The following is a 17,993-nucleotide window of genomic DNA, read 5'->3' as shown; positions in this document are numbered from 1 at the left end:
CAACTTTCTCTCAGCCTGCTTACAAGTGTAGTCTTCACTCTACTATTCCTTAAAACTATTCAGAGAAAATATGGTCTTAGAAGAACAGCATAAAGGACCTGGCACAGGCCTCAGAAAAATGGGCATTCTCCATTCATCCCTGAACCAGGGAAGCTATCTATGAAACATCCAATGATGTTTTTTATAACATCACCTGGAAGCAATCCTCTACCAGGGAAGACCCTACCGCTGCTCTGACATCGACCTGCTCAAAAGAGACTTCCCTTAACACTAAGAAGACTTGACAACAACAATGACCTGCTTACAGAACGTGGCTCTCTGCATTGCCCTTTAATTGTGAGGTGAAACTAGAGGACGCTCCACATCCTGACTTCAATGTAGGATATGCAGATTCCAGGATCTTCAGTACAGAAACATGATACCAACAACAGAGACTGTGAAAAATAAAAGTGTGTTGGCACTACAGACAATGATTTGGATTGGACAAACTAGTTTGCCTGGAGCCTAGAGTTGGTCTTATGCCAGGAAACTTCAGAGGTAGGGTCTCCTTATATTTAGGCCAAGGCTTTTCCTTTCCATGTACCTCATATTTTGTTGGGCCTATGCAAATGATAATTGCCACTCTAACACCGATTTTTTTTTGTTTGTTTTTGGGCCACACCCTGTGATGCTCAGGGGTTACTCCTGGCTATGCGCTCAGAAGTCGCTCCTGGCTTGGGGGACCATATGGGACGCCGGGGGATCGAACCGCGGTCCGTCTCCTAGGCTAGCGCAGGTAAGGCAGGCACCTTACCTCGAGCGCCACCGCCCGGCCCCTCTAACACCGATTTTTACTGTGCTTTTTTGACTCTAATCCTTAAAAAAACCCACTTAAACTTTTTAGGTTAACTTAAACCAATATGCATGTGCATGGAAATGTAAAAAAAATACTATGCCTTTAATGTTTAAGGAGTTATATAAGTTTTATAGCTTTAGATTGCTTTGTGTGCTGCTAAGAAATATTATAATGTATTACAATCTGGGGACTTGAGGGACAAAGTAATTGTACATGGGTTCTGTTTTATTTATCTTAATGCTCTTTGGCTGAAAGTTCAAAATTAAGATATCATCAAGGGGACTCCTTCTGAGAATTCTGTTTATGGGTGGTTGTCCTTCCATTGTAACTTTACCTTGTCCTCTTTGCATCTTTGTTCTCATAATTAAAAATAAAAAATTAAAAAAGAAAACAGCATAAAGGTAGACAAAGATGGATGTGTAAGGATGTTCAATACACTCTTGTCCATAAATATAAAAAATGGATGAAATCCTGATAGTATAATTGTTTATCAATAAGATAAAGTGTGAGACAATCATATAACAAATGTTACGTGTCCTTAGAAGTCGTGTTTTTATGTATTCACTGGCACACAATGAGCTTTTCATACTACGAAGTCATGTTTTGACCACAAATTTCCCATTTATAGCAGGATTATGTTTCTATAAAATGTTAAATACACTTACCACATGCATATTTCTCCAAAGAGCAGTGTCACAAAGAATGAGTTCATGATGTTCAAACTTATGTGATATTTTAGAAAGTCTTTCACTTTTTTTGGGGGGGTGGGCCACAACTGGTGGTGCTCAGGGGATACTCATGGCTCTGCTCTCAGAAATAGCTCCTAGCAGTCTTGGGAGACTATATGGGATGTCAGGGATTGAACTCAGTCTGTCCTGGGTTGGCTGCATGCAAAGCAAACACCCTACTACTGTGCTATCTCTCCAGCCCCAAGAATATTTCACTTTTTAAAATACTTTATTACACATTTGGTATAATAAACAACCTTTGTTGTTAGGAGAAATAGATTGCTTTTATTTACTGAAGTGCATTGAAGTGGGGGGGGCATAAAAGGAAAGGAAGCCTTTAAATGGTCATAAATGTTAGTTTTAATTATAGCTGCCCTGTCTCTTAGATGTCCCCACATCCCAGTCTTCGCACCCCGAGGCCCCCACATCCTATAGACTTTACCCCCAAAGTCCCTGCTTTCATGTGTCTGCACCCAGAGATTTCTACGTCCCAGTAATTGCAACCTGAGGACCCCATGTCCTAGTGTTGATATGCCACAGCACTCGCATCACTGAGTCTGCACACAAGGACTTGTACATCAAGTTGTCTGCAGGCATGGCCCTGGCATCCCTATGACTGTAGGCCGTGGTCCCAAAGTCTCATCACCTGCTGGGTTTTGGGGGGAGGGGGGCTCTGCGGGTGTGTCTGGTGCAGGGACGGGGTCTGATGGTTTCCATCCTGCAATTGTTTCCCAACCAGATGCTCCTCATCAGACTCTGAGTGTGTCCTGAAGACACTGAGCTGATAGTTCAGGGAAAGATGCGTGTGCATGTTTCTCTCAACTTCTCTCAGTAGGTGCGCACAGAGCACCAGAGCAGAGGATGTTTCATAACGAAGTTTGGGAACTGGATGCTTCCATCCTTGCAAGAGGCTAATTCTGATTGGGATCCTGGCACAGGATTTATCTTCCTTGATCACCTCCAGGGGTCACTGCTGAGCACAGAGCTAAGAGTGGCCTCTGAGTATCACCAGGTAGGACCCAAATACCAACCCCCTCAAAAACAAAAATGCAAAACGGATACCAAGTTTCAGTTTTTTTCTCAGCATCAGAAAAGATGGGCTGGAGAAGGTGAGGAGGGGATAGTACTTGGTGCCACACCTCTGCTCTCACCTCCCAGCCTGGTTTGTTCAGGTTTTACCTCATCTCATTCTGTTTCTAAGACTTTGCCATTTTATTAATTTTCCTTCCTGTTTTAGATACATTTCTTTGGGCAAACATATATACATATATATACAGAAATATATAATGCAAAAATGTACATATATTATATAATACATTTTTGTATTGTGTTTACATATAAATTTGGTTGTATGTGCAGAAGATAATAACTGAGCCTTGAAATGAGAGCTAGAGGAGACTTAGGTCTCTGTGCATTAAATTAGATCCTGTGTAAAAATTCAAAGCAGAGTTTAGGGGTCATAGGAACTTTGGGTTCAATCAGTTCAAAGCACCCAGAAGGTCTTTAGAACTACATGGGAACACATTAGTGGTGGGTTTTTATTTCTTCCCCTGCCACTTGTGGGGAGGATGAGGAATACGACAGTCTCTGGCATCATATAGGGATCCTGCCCTAAATGAGTGGTTAACAGAGACCATGAATGCAGAGTGCTGTCTTCCCTCTGGGAGAGTTGCTGAGGCTAACATCACCTTTTTCAGGCATCACTTCAGAATATGCTCTTGATTTTAGTGAGTCCAATCGATGGTCTTGGTGGAAACCAGGAAGGTGAACTTAGTCCCTCAGTACAGGCAAGGTAGCCTTTGGGAGTGAGACTTCAACAGCATAGGAGCTAAGAAGAGAATTCTCTTCCTTTTAGGGTTACACTAATTGCTTTCAGGAGCCTAATAAGCATACTAAATGGGCAGGAAGTAACAGAAAATACAGAGTGTGGGGAGAAAAAGCAGAGGGAAGGTACATCTGGAAAGGAAGAAGATTAGAACCATTTTCTAGAGCTTTCTAGAGCTCAGCCAGTCATGGCTCTGGGGTGAGACAAAGAGAAAACCACCAGGTATAGGAGATGGTTTTCCTCAAGAACATTTTTTGAGTAGTCATCACAGGCAGAAACAGATTCCTGTAGCAAGCAGATGGACCTTATTCACATTCTCACAGATTGGTGCTTCCGGGCCCACTAAATGTGTGCTTATTTGGGAAGACTCTCTGGTGGCCATAGGATAAGTCTAGTTGAGAGGGGGCATCTCTTGCCTCTCTCAGTCAAGGAGAAACTCAAGGTACATATAAATCTTCACTTTTCCAGAATGAGTCCTGCTCCAGAACTGTTTCTAAGCAGCTGAGTGGTTGTATTTTCAAAGACATGCATCCATTATTCACCCATTATCTGTTCATCTTTGATCCATTCATCCATCATCCACCCATCATTTGTCCATCATTCATGTATCCCTCCATCATCCACCTCTCCTCCATCCATCCACCCACCCATTCATCCATCCACTATTCATCATCTACCCATCATCTAATCATCGCCCATTCATCATCTACTCATTGTTGTGTATATAAATATTTTAGGGGATTACTATGTTACTCACCCTAACCTGATTGGTGATTGTGCCCTACCCTAGGGTGTGACCTGGCATTCTGCCCCCACCCTAGGGTAATGCCTGATTCTGCTTCCACCATTGGTTGGTATCTGATCCCACCATTGGGTGGTACCTAATTCTGGGGGATAAAAACAAGGGTCTGTGGAAGGCGAGGGGCTTTTTTGCTGGAACTGAGGCTGAGTCTTTGGACTTCAGTCTTGTCCACCGAATAAAGCTAATATTTCCACAAGCCTGACTGCGAGCTGTTTTCCTGCCGTTTCACCTCAGAACCATCGGCTAGACAGGGTGGCAGACGTGTGCTCTGAGCTGGAAGAGAAAGGCCTCATCCTCCATCCCTCCATCAGTCAACCTCTTCAGAGACTGACTTGCAACACTCATAATCCAATCACCTACCATTCACTCGTCATCCATCCATCCATTCAACAGTCATCAATCCATCCATTCACCCACAATCATTCATCCATCAATTTATCCATCATACATCCATAATCCATATATTCATTTATTCATCTATCATCATCCATTGTAACTTTCCAAGTACACAAAACTGATTTTAACACAGATGACTTGTCTAAAATTTCCTTTTCTTTACTCTTCTTTGAATGATCCACATAAGTCACCTACATACTTAAAACGTTATGATGGGGAGGAACACACCTAATGGTGTTAAGGGATCACTCCTGGGGACCATTTGTGGGATATATAGGGGATCAAACTTGGGGCAGTTGGAAGACATGAGCAAGAGATGCAACCTACATGAGTACTAGCTCTCTGACCCTGTAACATTTTTAACAGAGATTTGAAATTTATTTTCAGTGTGTTTTTATTCAGACCACCAATTTACTAACTGCCCTTTTAAGTATAAATTATGTCCAAGAAACTGTCTTAAGATGGAAAAGGGTAGAAAGGTTTTTACAAAAAACAACAGGATCACTGTTCTAGCAATATCTTAGGATGTTCATATCTGACTAACAACTTATGATGTCTTGCCTGCAAACATAAAAGTTTAAAAGTAGCAAACAAAACAATGTCAGATCACTTCCAATGGTTGGTTGGCTTGGTCATCACTCTGCTAAGATCCTTTGCTGCAAATAAAATCTGCTACCAATATGCCTACCCTTCATTCCTGGCTTCAGATGTCATTAACAAACAACCCGTTTTCACAATGGTACCAGGGGTCTCAAACTTTTTAAACAGGGGGCCAGTTCACCGTCCCTCAGACCATTGGAGGGTCTGACTATAGCAAAAACAAAACTTATGACCAAATTCTTATGCACACTGCATATATCTTATTTTGCAATGAAGAATCAAAACAGATACAATATGTGGCCCGCGGGCCATAGTTTGAGGACCACTGGATCCACAGAACTTATTTTAAAAGGGCAGATGTGGAGACCATTTTTGTCTAGCAGAATTGTGACATGTTTTTCCCCAAAGAACCCTAACATTAGATTCTTAGTATTAACTAAAAATGTGCCAAGGTTTTTAAATAATCTTTTTTTGTAAATAAGTCCATCGCCCTCAACGTGCTGGTGTAAAGTTGAACCAGAAGCTAAACTGTTCACTGTTACTGATGCTTAAAGCGGCAGCACAGATTGGTCCTGGCAAAGTTGAACAAGCTCTGCAAACAGTTGCCACCTCCTCAGGCCCTGGTACTCTCACAGTCAGGAGTAACAAATGGAAGGTAAAAAACGTCTGGTGGATTTCAAGGAAAGAAACACTCGCACTATCATATCTACAGTAGGTTCCTGTATCTTTTTTTTGTTTGTTTGTTTGTTTTGGGGGGCCACACCCATTTGACGCTCAGGGGTTACTCCTGGCTATGCGCTCAGAAATCAACCCTGGCTTGGGGGGGGGGCATATGGGACGCTGGGGTATCGAACCGTGGTCCTTTCCTTGGCTAGCGCTTGCAAGGCAGACACCTTACCTCTAGTGCCACCTTCCCGGCCCAAGGTTCCTGTATCTTTAAGACTTGCTTTCTACATCATTGATATTATAAATCTAAAAACCTAAAATCTAGAAATCTTTGATTGCTAATCAAAAGCCCTCTGCACACTAAGGATGATCGCTGCCTAGGAGGAAGTGGGGAGATGCTGCCCGCAGGAAAAGTTGGAATAACTGGAGACAATATAGACACAACATCAGGGGAATACTACTGACATCTAGTGGGCAGAGAGGCCAGGCCTGCCAGGTGCATTTCAGCCCATAGCACAGTTCCAAACACTAGACCAGGGGTCTTCAAACTACGGCCGCAGGCCACATGCGGCCCGCAGAGGAGTCTGATCCGGCCCACCAGCAGTGAACGCTGTTTGGTTGCCAAGATACCTGCCAGCATATACACTCAGTGTCACGGTTTCTCAGGGATGATGTCAACCGCCTCTGCCCACGGCATGTTGTGTGCTGGGAGGGTGGGCGTGAAGGCAGTGTTGAGAGGGACACTGATGCACCCTTGTGCCTGGCGCTTGGCACCTGCATTGCTGATGACGTCACTGGAGGGTGCCGGACGCAGTGTGGCGAGGAGTACCACATGTGGGTGACTATATGATGTAAAAAGGCGCCTGTTCCACCCCCAGGCAACGTGGTGTCTGTGTGCTGTGCCTGCCTGTCAGTGAGGTTTTCCTCCACTCCCTCCACTGCCAAAGGTCAGTCAAAAGTGCCATAGAAATAAATTTTTGCCAGATGGGAGGTTCTGCCTGATTGGGCTGTGGATGACTCATATGAAAATTCCCCTTTGGGGGTGGTGAGGCGTTCAGTGCTGAAATCAAAGTTAGGGGGTGGGCGGTGGTTGGGAGGTTAGGGGTTCAGTGCTGAATTGCCCATGTGGAAAATTAGGGGTTCGATGCTGAAGCATTTTAAAGGGGTTACATTGAAAATTTTATATGCATTTTGCAATTCCTTTTCAGTGTTCACATGCTGATTCCGAACATATCAATTTGGGCATTATATAGGGAGATATAACTGAACTATCAGGAACTGAGCTGGTCTGCTTAGAAAAGCCTGCAAGGGGTAAGTGTTTACATCAGGGACTAATGGGGGTTCATATACTGTGTGTATATATACACACATATTTGTATTTCACTAATATCAGTTTGGAATCCCTAGGAAACAATGATGTCAAGAAAAAGAAAAATTGACAGCGAATGTAGGATATTCAAAGAACAGTGGACTTACGATTACTTTTTTATGTGGTACAAAGAAAAAGCTGTGTGTCTGATATGCCAGAATATAGTTGCTGTATTCAAAGAATACAATTTGCGATGCCACTATCAAACTCAACATAAAGATAAATATGATTGGTTGGAGAAGTGAGAAAAGATAAAATATTACAACTGAAACATACACTGACGACTCAGCAAAATACTTTTGTGAAGCAGAAGCAGTTAAATACTTCCTCACTGCGGGCAAGTTTTCAAGTTGCCAAGCTAATAGCGCACAATGGCAAACCATTTGTGGAGGGAGAATTTGTTAAAGAATGCCTTATTTTTGTTGCCAAAGAGATGTGTCCAGAGAAGGCCGATTTATTTAGTTCAGTAAGCCTTTCAGGAGTTACAATGACACGAAGGATTGAAGAAATGGGAGAAAGTTTGCTGCACCATTTGCAAAACTCTGCAAAGAAACTTTGCTATATTTCCTTGGCACTCGATGAAAGCAATGATGTTCATGATTCCGCCCAACTTCTCATTTATATGCTTGGGACAAATGAATATTTTGAAGTCACAGAAGAGCTTGCTGCACTGCAAAGTATCAAAGGTACAACCACAGGAGTGGATATATTGAAAAGGTTTGCCAAACTATGAATGGTTTGGAGCTGGACTGGGTTAAACTAGTCAGTGTAACAACTGATGGTGCTCCTAGCATGGTGGGGTCTAAGAGAGGAGTAATTGCTCACATTACACAAGAGATGGACAAACATAACCATCTTCATCCAATTGCCGTACACTGCCTCATCCACCAACAAGCGCTGTGTTGTAAATCACTGAAGTGGGACTCTGTTATGAAAATTGTGGTATCTTGTGTTAATTACATTAGAACTCATGCACTAAACCACAGACAATTTCAGGAATTTCTATCTGAGGTAAATCTTGCCATGAAGATGTTCTGTACCACACAGAAGTCTGTTGGCTGAGTAGAAGGAGAGTTTGAAACATTTCTATGACTTACTTCTACAAATTACAGCTTTTCTACTTTCAAAAAACCAAGAAGTACCAGCGCTCAATGATGCAGAATGGAAATGGCACCTTGCCTTTCTGACAGATATAACAGAGCTACTCAACAGTTTCAATCTGCAACTTCAAGGCAAGGAGAAGCTCATCTGTGATATGGCATCGCATGTGAAAGCATTTGAAGTAAAATTAGGCCTTCTCATCAAACAAGTACAGGAGGAAAACTTCAGTCATCTCCCAACAACTCAAAACCTGTCAGTGGACAAACCATTGGTTGCATTCCCAAAGGAAACATGTCTGGCTTCACTAGAATTGTTGCAAAAGGAGTTTCAATTTAGATTCAAAGAGCTTCATCTCCATGAACAGGACATATAGCTTTTTTGTAATCCATTTTCTGTTGAGATCGAAAATGTCTTTACAATTTACCAAATGGAACTGGCTGAACTGCAGAATTGTGACTCTCTGAAAGACGCATTTAAGTCAAGTAACCTTTTGAATTTCTATGCATCTCTCCCCTCTGAGACATATCCAAATATCAGGAACCATGCACTCAAAATGGTAACCATCTTTGGTAGCACTTATGCCTGTGAACAGATTTTTTCAAGAATGAAACATCTGAAATCTCCAGATCAAGATTAACTGATGCCCACTTGCATCACTTGTTATGGCTGTCAGTGACAAATATGGAACCAGACATTGACCATCTCATTAGCCAAAAGCAGGCCCACAGTTCCCATTGAAATACTGGTGCGTAATTTGTTTATTTATAAATGCTTTTCATTTTATTTATATAAGATAAGTGCAGTGTGAGTAAGAATTAGTAGCTCATATAGTCCGGCCCTCCAGCTCTCTAAGGGACCGTAGTCTGGCCCCCACTTTAAAAAATTTGAAGACCCCTGCACTAGACAGTGGACCCTGAAGGAGATGTAAGATGCTCTGGGAGAACCTGCAATGGTTTAAAACAAAAGAGATTCACTGTACATGGTTTTGGCTGACAAGTATAAGGCAATGACTACTTAAGCCAAAGCCGCTGCCCTTGTTGAGCTTATGCGCTAGTTATAGTACTCCTGCTCATCAAATCCCCCAGACTCCCAAAGACACAAGTTGTAGATCCTATTTTATAGGCTTGGTAGAAAACTACATACTATGACTACCCTGAGGAAGAGATAAAGCCAAGCTACAGAGCATGACAGAAGCACAGAATTAGGATCTGTTTGCATTCTACCTGAATCTGTTGTCATCATTTTTTTTCTTTCTTTAAAAAAATTTAAAAAGCTTTTTATAGCCACATTCAACCAAAGCTCATATTCCTTCTGGTTCTGCACTCAGGACTTACTCCTCGTAGTGCTCAGGAGAACCTATAGGATGCTGGAGATCAAGCCCTGCTTGGCTACATGCAATACAAACACCCTATCCATTGTATTGCCACTCTTGTTCCTAAAATAAAGATTTATTTGTCACTACACAACTTTCACTACTACAGAGCTCATGAAACCACCCAGGCTGAACATGTTTGTATTGGCTTCACACTCAGCAGTGCTCAGACACCTACCCTCCCTCCCTCCTTCCATCCCTCCATCCCTTTCTTATTTCCTTCTCACCTAAATTCAGTGTTCTTCATAAAGTTATATTGAATGTTCACAATAAAAATGAGAAAATATCTAGAGAAGAGCGACCTACAGTGAAGGGGTCAAGAATGAGGATCTCTGGACTTGATTTCTGGGAAGAAGAAAGTTATCAACTGAGCCAGGGAAAGAGGAATGGTCTGTTCAGGAAAAGATGTGCTTTCCCTCTGGGGACTCTCCTCTCTTCCACACTAGACATTGGCATTCCAGATCTCCATGTTGGGGAGAGCATGGCAGGTGGAGAGTGTCTCACATATCTATACAGTCACGTGACACACAGGTGGTGGTGGGGCTCAGTCCCCATTGTGATGTCATCATCACACTGACATGGAGGTAGGGTTCAGAGCTCGAGCAGGGTTCTGGATTTCTCACTGACCAATGAGATTGGAGACAGTGAGCTCTGCCCATGAGCTGACATATAAATTGCATGTTCCATTTCTGTGGTAACGTCGTTGTGAAGGATCCTGGTGGACAACATGCACCCCAATCCCCCTCCTCGAGGAGCTCCTAGAAGAAAAGTGGCAAATGGAACCGAATGGGGCCAAAAAAAAAAAAGTAAAAATTAGATTGCTGGGCTGGATGGCTGGGCAAGCCTAAGTGCTGTCATGGCCCCAGGGGTCAGTGTGTGTGGCCAGTGCCTCTGGATTGAGCCCCATGGCATCTTAGAATCCTGCCTGAGTTTTCCACCAGTCCTTTCCAACTGCTTCTGCCCTCAACCAGTACAGCCCAGGAAACTAGGCTGGTGACCCCCAAGTATCCCCTCTACTGCATATACCATGGATTTGCCCCATAATTTGGAGGTAAGAAAAGCAAGTTAAATTACTTAAATGCATCCCCACTCCCCATTCAATTTAATTGATATTCATTGGGATTATATCACCTGGCATGTCAGTGTTCTTTACATGGGCAATTAGAAAAGAACTTTTAGAATAGGATGTCAAAAAGGAGATGAGGAGTATCATACTGCCTTGCTTTTCTGCAGCTCAAAGTATGAAAGAGAAAATGATTACATCCCTGGCAAGAGGTGCAAGAAAAATAGCAGAGGTGGTGGCCAGGACTGCCAGAAGTCCAAAGGAATAAGTCTTTCCCTGAATGGCTTTCCAGGAAGTGGGGAGGGAATTGTACCTAGAGGAATCACTGGTCCCCACATGACAATAAAATGTTTTGCTCAGCCTGATATGGGAAAAACTGCCTCTGTGTGTTTCCTGTTTCTCGGGTGCTTTTGTCCTTTGGCACTGAGTTAGGACCAGATGGGCAGGAGTGTCCTCTGACCACCTGCTTGGTGGGCAACCTAAAGAAACTAGGCTCTTTTCTCTTTTAGTCTGTCATACACAATATTGGATTATATTGTGACCTGTCAGATGAACAATTCAGCAGTGGCACTTCTGTTTAAGCAACCCCCTTCATTGGAAATATGGTTTGATTCCAAAAATGGATATATTTGGAGAGGGTGTATTGAGCCCTTCTGGAGTCCTATCATCCTCCTGGGCCTAATGAGTCCCTAATGAGAGGGACTTGAGAGCCCAATGATCTTCAACATGGTAAGAGAATCTTAGAGGCAAGGCCGCACCTGGTGCTGCTGATGGGTCTCTTCAGGATGCACTCCTTGTTTTCACCTTGCTTTCTGATGTAATGAAGATGTCTGCCCTTTGTTATATACCCAAGTATGACCTCAGGGCTCCTGGTCTCTCATATTGTCCTCATTCTCCCTTGTCTGCTCTGCCATTCTCATCTCCTTGATGCACCCGACCTGCTTTGTTGGGGCAGTGCTCTCTCCATTGGGTCAGTGACTGGGTATAGGTATCCCCTCCCCCAACTTATTTATACTACCTGAATGATCAGAACTGCCCACACCTGGAATGAGTGGGTAAAGGAGGTTGATTTGTGGGGAGAGAGGTATTAAGAAGAATTAGAGGTAGACGTGCGGTAGAAGTGTGAATCAACAGCAAGATTCAACAGACTTAGTATCAGCAATTCTGCAATAGTAGCATCAGCAAATGGAGTTAGTTAGCTGGAAACCAGTTAGGAAGCCTGGAAAAAGCAGCTGAAAGGGAGACAGAGGCTGAGAGAGCCAGACGTAGAGAAGTAACTGCTAGGAAAAGGTCTAGCATAGAGGCCATGTGAGAAGGTACATGGCAGTAGGGACTGTGAAATCAAGCTGGCTGACTCCTGGAACTTCATCTGACTGCTTTGTGAATCTCTTTGCCCTCACCCTGCACCCTTCAGACCTGTCAGGCCACAGGAGCTGCAGGAGCCGGGTCGAGTCTAGAAAGGCCTCACCATCCCCACACCAACTCTAGGATTCTTTATTAATATACTAGAACAACAACTGGGGAGGTAATGCTGCCTCCAGTGCCATCCTTGTCCAGCTCTAATGCCCTTCAGGTTGAATTCCCAATTTTGTGTTGTGGCTTTTGTTCCTCTGTTTTGCTGCCTTCTGCACTGCTTCCTTGAGTAAGAGATTTGGTTTACCTACCTCTCCCTATTCCAAGAGGAAAGAGACAGAAGAGCAAAGAGCCTTATTCGCACAATAAGAACGAGTCCACCAAGGAGGGTCTGTTGAGGTGATGACTGGCCCACCTGTGTCTTTCAGTGTGAAGGGAATGTCCAAGAACTGATGGCAGCAAAAGTTGCATCGCTGCAGGAAGTGCTGGTGGATATAAAGAAGGTAACTCCTACTCCAGCATGGCAGGAGGAGGGAGGTACCATTGAGGGACTGAAACGACGCGCTCCTGGGGTCTAGCACAAGAGTGAGAACTAAGGCAGTTCTATCAGAAAATGAAGAGTGGAGATGCCAGGGTCTCTATGACAAAGGCCTGGAATTAATGGTCAAGAATGAGGCAGCAGGGGAGATACTGAAAAGTGATGGAGGGATGATATCAGCCATGTGCTAACATGGACTTTATCACACACAGTTCACACAGCAGCTCTGAGACTCAAAAGCCTTAAACCCGGGTGGAGGTTCCCAGGAGGTGGGAGAATGATGGATGAAGAGTGGCCTTGAGATAGACCTTAGTCCAATCACTTAGGTCTTGGAACCTCATCACGACTGGCACAGGGAACTGATAGCTCCATGTTCTATCTGCCTTGAACTTGTGAGTGGCCTCGCACATCCAAACTCTGCATCATACTATAACTGCTGCTCATCATTTCCAGCATTATGCCCACAGATGCAAGAGCAGGACCTGCAGGCTCTGAATCTCTGCCAGCATCAGGACAACAATCTCCAGGAGTTTCAGCAGTGCATGGCTGGATTTCAGGATCACCTGGCCTGCTAGCATGAACTGAGAGCACAGAATAGCAGCTGCAGCAACAGAGCAAAGTCCTAGATGACATGCAGCAACAGAAAGTAAAGGACAAATAATTATCAAGCTGCTGGAAAAGGAGCTCAGCAAGGCCCAAGTGACAGAGAGAGGCCCTGCACTGTTGAGAGCAGGATTTTGTTTTCAAACAAAGTAACTTCTAACATCGAAAAAATTATTTCCTTTCTCCTGTAGTTTATGATTAAACTGATTTAGATGTGAAGTAACATCACCATGAAATACAGTTTTTGAATCCACTGATCGTTTGTTAATTCTGGATAGTGAACACCCTTCTCAAGGAAAAATGCTTTGATTTCTGATAATAAGTAAGCAAAACATTTCAAAACGTTTCCTCTTGATAACCAAAATGTGCTGAAAATTTGAAACCCTACAATATGGAGATGAAAAAGGTAAAAGAGAAAAACCTTTTAACAATCTTTAAAAGCAAGGACAGTGCTCCAGAGAAAAGTAATGATTTCACTGAAAGGAAAAAAATCTATTGACACTTTAGTGTGTGCTGCAAGAAACCAAACTAAAATACACACAAAAACGGCACTTCGTTAACAGCATATGATATCATATCATAAAGGAATTATGATAGAGTACCTGAAACATTATAAAAATAATTTTTACTTAAGCATATTTGTTACAAAATTATTCATACTTGAGTTTCAATCATAGAATGTACACTACCCTTCACCAGTGCACTTTCCCCACCACCAATGTCCCTTGTTTCCTTCCCCTTCATCCTCCTCTGCCTATGTCAGGGGCAAGCATTTTGCTTTTTTCTATCTCTCTTTTCCTTTATGACACTAGGTTTACAAAATTTCCCTTATGACACCGTGGTTTGCAATATTGTTAAAGGGTACCATGCATGCCCCTTATCCATTTTCAGCATCCAGTTCTTGTCCAACGACATGTTGGACATGATATGTTCCAACGATCAATGTCATAATGTACCTTTCTCTATTCTAACTGAACTCACCACTTTTATGGCAAGCTTCCTATCATGGACTAGTCCTCCTGTCCCTGATCCCCATTTTTTCTAGATATTATTACCATATTGCCATTTATTATTCTTATAAGCCACAAATGATTATTCTGTGTCTACATCTCTCCTTCTGACTCATTTCACTCAGAATAATCTGATGTGTTGATGTATGTACAGATGATGCACTGTGCATGGCTCAGTGTTTTTGTGTAGTCACAAGAAACAGAAGTTGCACACCTGTACATTGTATCCACTCATTGTATGATAGACAGGATTCAAAAAAAAAAACAACTCCCTGTTGAACTAAACTCTGTAACAGATGACACAGTAAAGATAATTTGTGAAATTCACAATTGTGATCAAATCCAGGCTATTCACCACCCTGGGTGAGAGTATAGATGCCCACTCCTAGCATCTTCTCCATGAGGAAGTGAAGTGGCTGTTCAGGGGAAGGGTGCTCTCTCGCCTTGTTGGCAAGAACGGAAGAAGTAGTGCAGTTCCTGTGAGAGCAGAACTCTGACTTTGTACAGCCCCAGTTGGACAAAGAATGAATAGCTAATCTTGTGTATTTGGCAGACATTGTTCATTTTCTCTATGAATTTAATATTTCTCTGCAGGGGAGTTTCACAAGTAGTTTTTAAAGTGAGACATAAGATGGATGTGTTCAAAAAAGAATCTGATTCTAGGATAGCTGTGTCTGAGAAGGAGATATTGAAATGATTCCACTCTTGCAAAAAAATTTCTGATTGGCACTTACATTATGCAGAAAGTAATAATCAATATGAAAAACAGCATTTAAGGGCATTGGCTCACAACTTTAATCATGAGTACTCTGCCCATGAGAATCCACGGAAAAGAAAACTCTGGGTTGAGAATCCCTTCATGGAAGATGCCCACTCTTGTGCAAAATAAAATATGTGTTTTAAGATCACTCCAGACACTGTATTTCTAAACCCCAGCCAACCTGGTCTGAAGAAGCAGGGTAGCAGGAAAGAAATAATAAACCAAGTTAGCAGGAAAGGATGATCATGGAGTCCATGGCCTTTTACCTTGTACTCTCTGCTTTGAGCCCAAAAAGCTAGAACACTTCTTTCTTTATTAAAACCAATTCCCAATACCAGGAGGCTTCAGGTCAAGAGAGAGAGAGACAAAAGTACATATTCAGTGGACTTTTACATATCAAAGGAAGAGGTTTAAGAAAGGATGATGTTGAGGGAACACCACCTTTGTTTAGGGTTGATACTGGGCATCATCTTACACTCTTGGAGCCAGCCTCCGGGGCTGCACACAGGGCGCACACTGACAGAGGCTAGGAACAGAGTCCTGACTCCTGGAGTGGCTGCCCAGCACACAGAAGAGCCAAGTTAAAAGTGTAAAGAGCCACATGTGGCTCGGGAGCCACAGGTTGCGGATCACTGTCCTAGGGCATATCCCTAGGAGTGATATAGCTGGATCATATGGGAGCTCAATTTCCAGTTTTTTGAGGGATATCCATATTGTTTTTCCATATAGGCTGTATTAGACGGCATTCCCACCAGCAGTGAATGAGAATTCCTTTCTCCCCACATCCCCACCAGAACTGATTGTTCTGTACTTTTTGATGTGTGCCAGTTTCTGTGGCATGAGATGGTACTTCATTGTTTTGATTTCCCTAATTATTAGTCACTAAACATAAGCATACTTATTAAAAAAAGAATTAAACACACTCAGGATCTTCAAAGTATTTTAAATATTTATCAGTACATAAAAATGACACATAAAATAAGTTACATAAAAAGTTAACCATTATATTTGTAAGGAACAATTTATTAGTTTATACAATTTGTCCCCTTGTTGCTGAACTCTAACAAATTATTTAAATGTTTTCCATAAAATAATCAAATGTGTTCTAAGTTTAATGAAAAGTAGAAGACAGTCTCCTTTCTTTGACACCTACATTTACAGCTAAACACATTATCAAAAATGATAATATAAGTAAAATATGGTATGTTTGTCTGCTTTTTATTGGTCTTTACTATATGAGCACATGTAACTTTGTTAGAATTTTATTAGTTAATAAAACTCTCCTTTAAAAATTTAATTTTAAAAATAGCTCCTAAAACATTACTTAAATTTTAATTTTCAGTGCTAAAATGTTCTATCTACTTTGCACCTTTGTTTCTTTCCTTCTTTACCCCATATGCATTATTTCTTGAAAATGCTAATAGAAATAAAATGTGGCATGTGCTTTGCCCCTTGCATTGAAATCGTATTCCAGTATAAAAATTTGAATTTTTACAGGTTCCCAAATATAATCTACTTAGTAGAATTCCACTAATGAACAGAACTAATTATTTTTCTTATCTCACATGTAGAGGCAAAACCCTTTTAAGGCAATATAAAACTCCAAGATACTTTGAAGTAGATGCACACTAAAATACTATAGATGTAACATACTTAATACCAAGGAGATAAAACAATGCTTAACTTTGCATTTGGAAACAGTATCAAAGATGACCTTACTATTGGGCAGGTTTTAAATTGGGTGGCAGACTTAGAAAATGCAATTTTCTATCCAACCCCAATATAAATGACATAAAAGGTAAGTTATTACAAAAATGGGGCTGGAAAGACATTCAGTGAGCTAAATTATTTTATTTTAATCATTCACAAGATCTAGCACTATAATCTTACTATAATCGTACTTGGTAAATTTAGCTAGACTTTCTTGTTCTGTTTAATCCCCAATTTGGTTTTATACCATGACATTTGTTACCTGAACATTAAAAGAATTATATAGGTTATATAGACTAATTATATATAGATGATATAGATTAATTATCTAGATTAATCTTACATTTAGATTCAGAACTAACCAGTAGTAAATTATTTAATTGGGCAAATGAATTTCAAGATATTCAACACAAAATATATGTTGTTTAGAAAAATAATTGTCATGTTATAAAATTAGTTACTAAAAAGACATTAAAGATCATTCCTGCGGACAACTAAAAGCAAAAGGGCCTTAACAGACTGTTGGTTATAAACAGAAAGTCTCCTCATAGAGGTAAAGATGTTGTGACAAATATTATACAAAAACTACTGTATTCTAAGTGATTCTGAGAGTCCAAGCCACTCATTTTGGTACTACAGAAAGTCTGAAGGAATTCACCTAGAAGGACTTACCGATTGCTGATTTTTAAATTCCTCTGTTCTTTTACATATATTTTCTTTAAGACAGCATGTATTTATACAATTGGAAATAATTTAATCATTTATGACATGAAGGTTTCTAGTCAATGAAAAACACTAAAATGATTTTGCTCTTTGGTAATTAGGAAACTTGATGTAAGTCTTAATATCTTATTCTTAAATGTCCCTTATAAAACTTGTGAATTTTATTAGTGTATGCAAGCCCCAAAGTGATTGCTTTACACACATTTCTCTATACCACAGTGTAATGGATAGACTCATGGTGCGTTAACCTTCAATACTCTGTACACGCTATTCTGAAAAACTGTGGTGAAGTAAGGCTTTGCATCACTGAGCAAGATACTGCATAAGGGAGGATGAGCAGCATTGGAAGGATCTTCCAGATCCCAAATCTCAAGCATACTGCAACCAGGTCTGAAAAAACAAACAAACAAACAAACAAACATACATACATATATATTCATTTGAAATGCATTCAAATATGAAGGAAATTGATAACAAAGTCTATCCCAGACTTTTAGAAACTATTGAATAAAAATTTGTAAGCATCATTTCAGCAAAAC

General features: G+C 41.3%; 1 protein-coding gene across 1 annotated transcript in view; it reads right to left on the bottom strand.

The window, feature by feature from the left end:
* Positions 1 to 17,584: 17,584 nt before the first annotated feature.
* The window catches only part of DPY19L2 (dpy-19 like 2), a 111,866-nt gene continuing 111,457 nt past the window's right edge, over positions 17,585 to 17,993 (bottom strand). Inside the window, exon 21 of the mRNA XM_049781738.1 lies at positions 17,585 to 17,844. Within this exon, the coding sequence (XP_049637695.1) occupies positions 17,688 to 17,844 (157 nt within the window). The 3' untranslated portion in view covers positions 17,585 to 17,687. The remainder of the gene's footprint in view (positions 17,845 to 17,993) is intronic.

This window comes from Suncus etruscus, chromosome 10 (genome assembly GCF_024139225.1).
Source record: "Suncus etruscus isolate mSunEtr1 chromosome 10, mSunEtr1.pri.cur, whole genome shotgun sequence".
NCBI classification, from domain to species: Eukaryota; Metazoa; Chordata; class Mammalia; order Eulipotyphla; family Soricidae; genus Suncus; species Suncus etruscus.
This window is presented reverse-complemented; position numbering and strand designations above follow the sequence as displayed.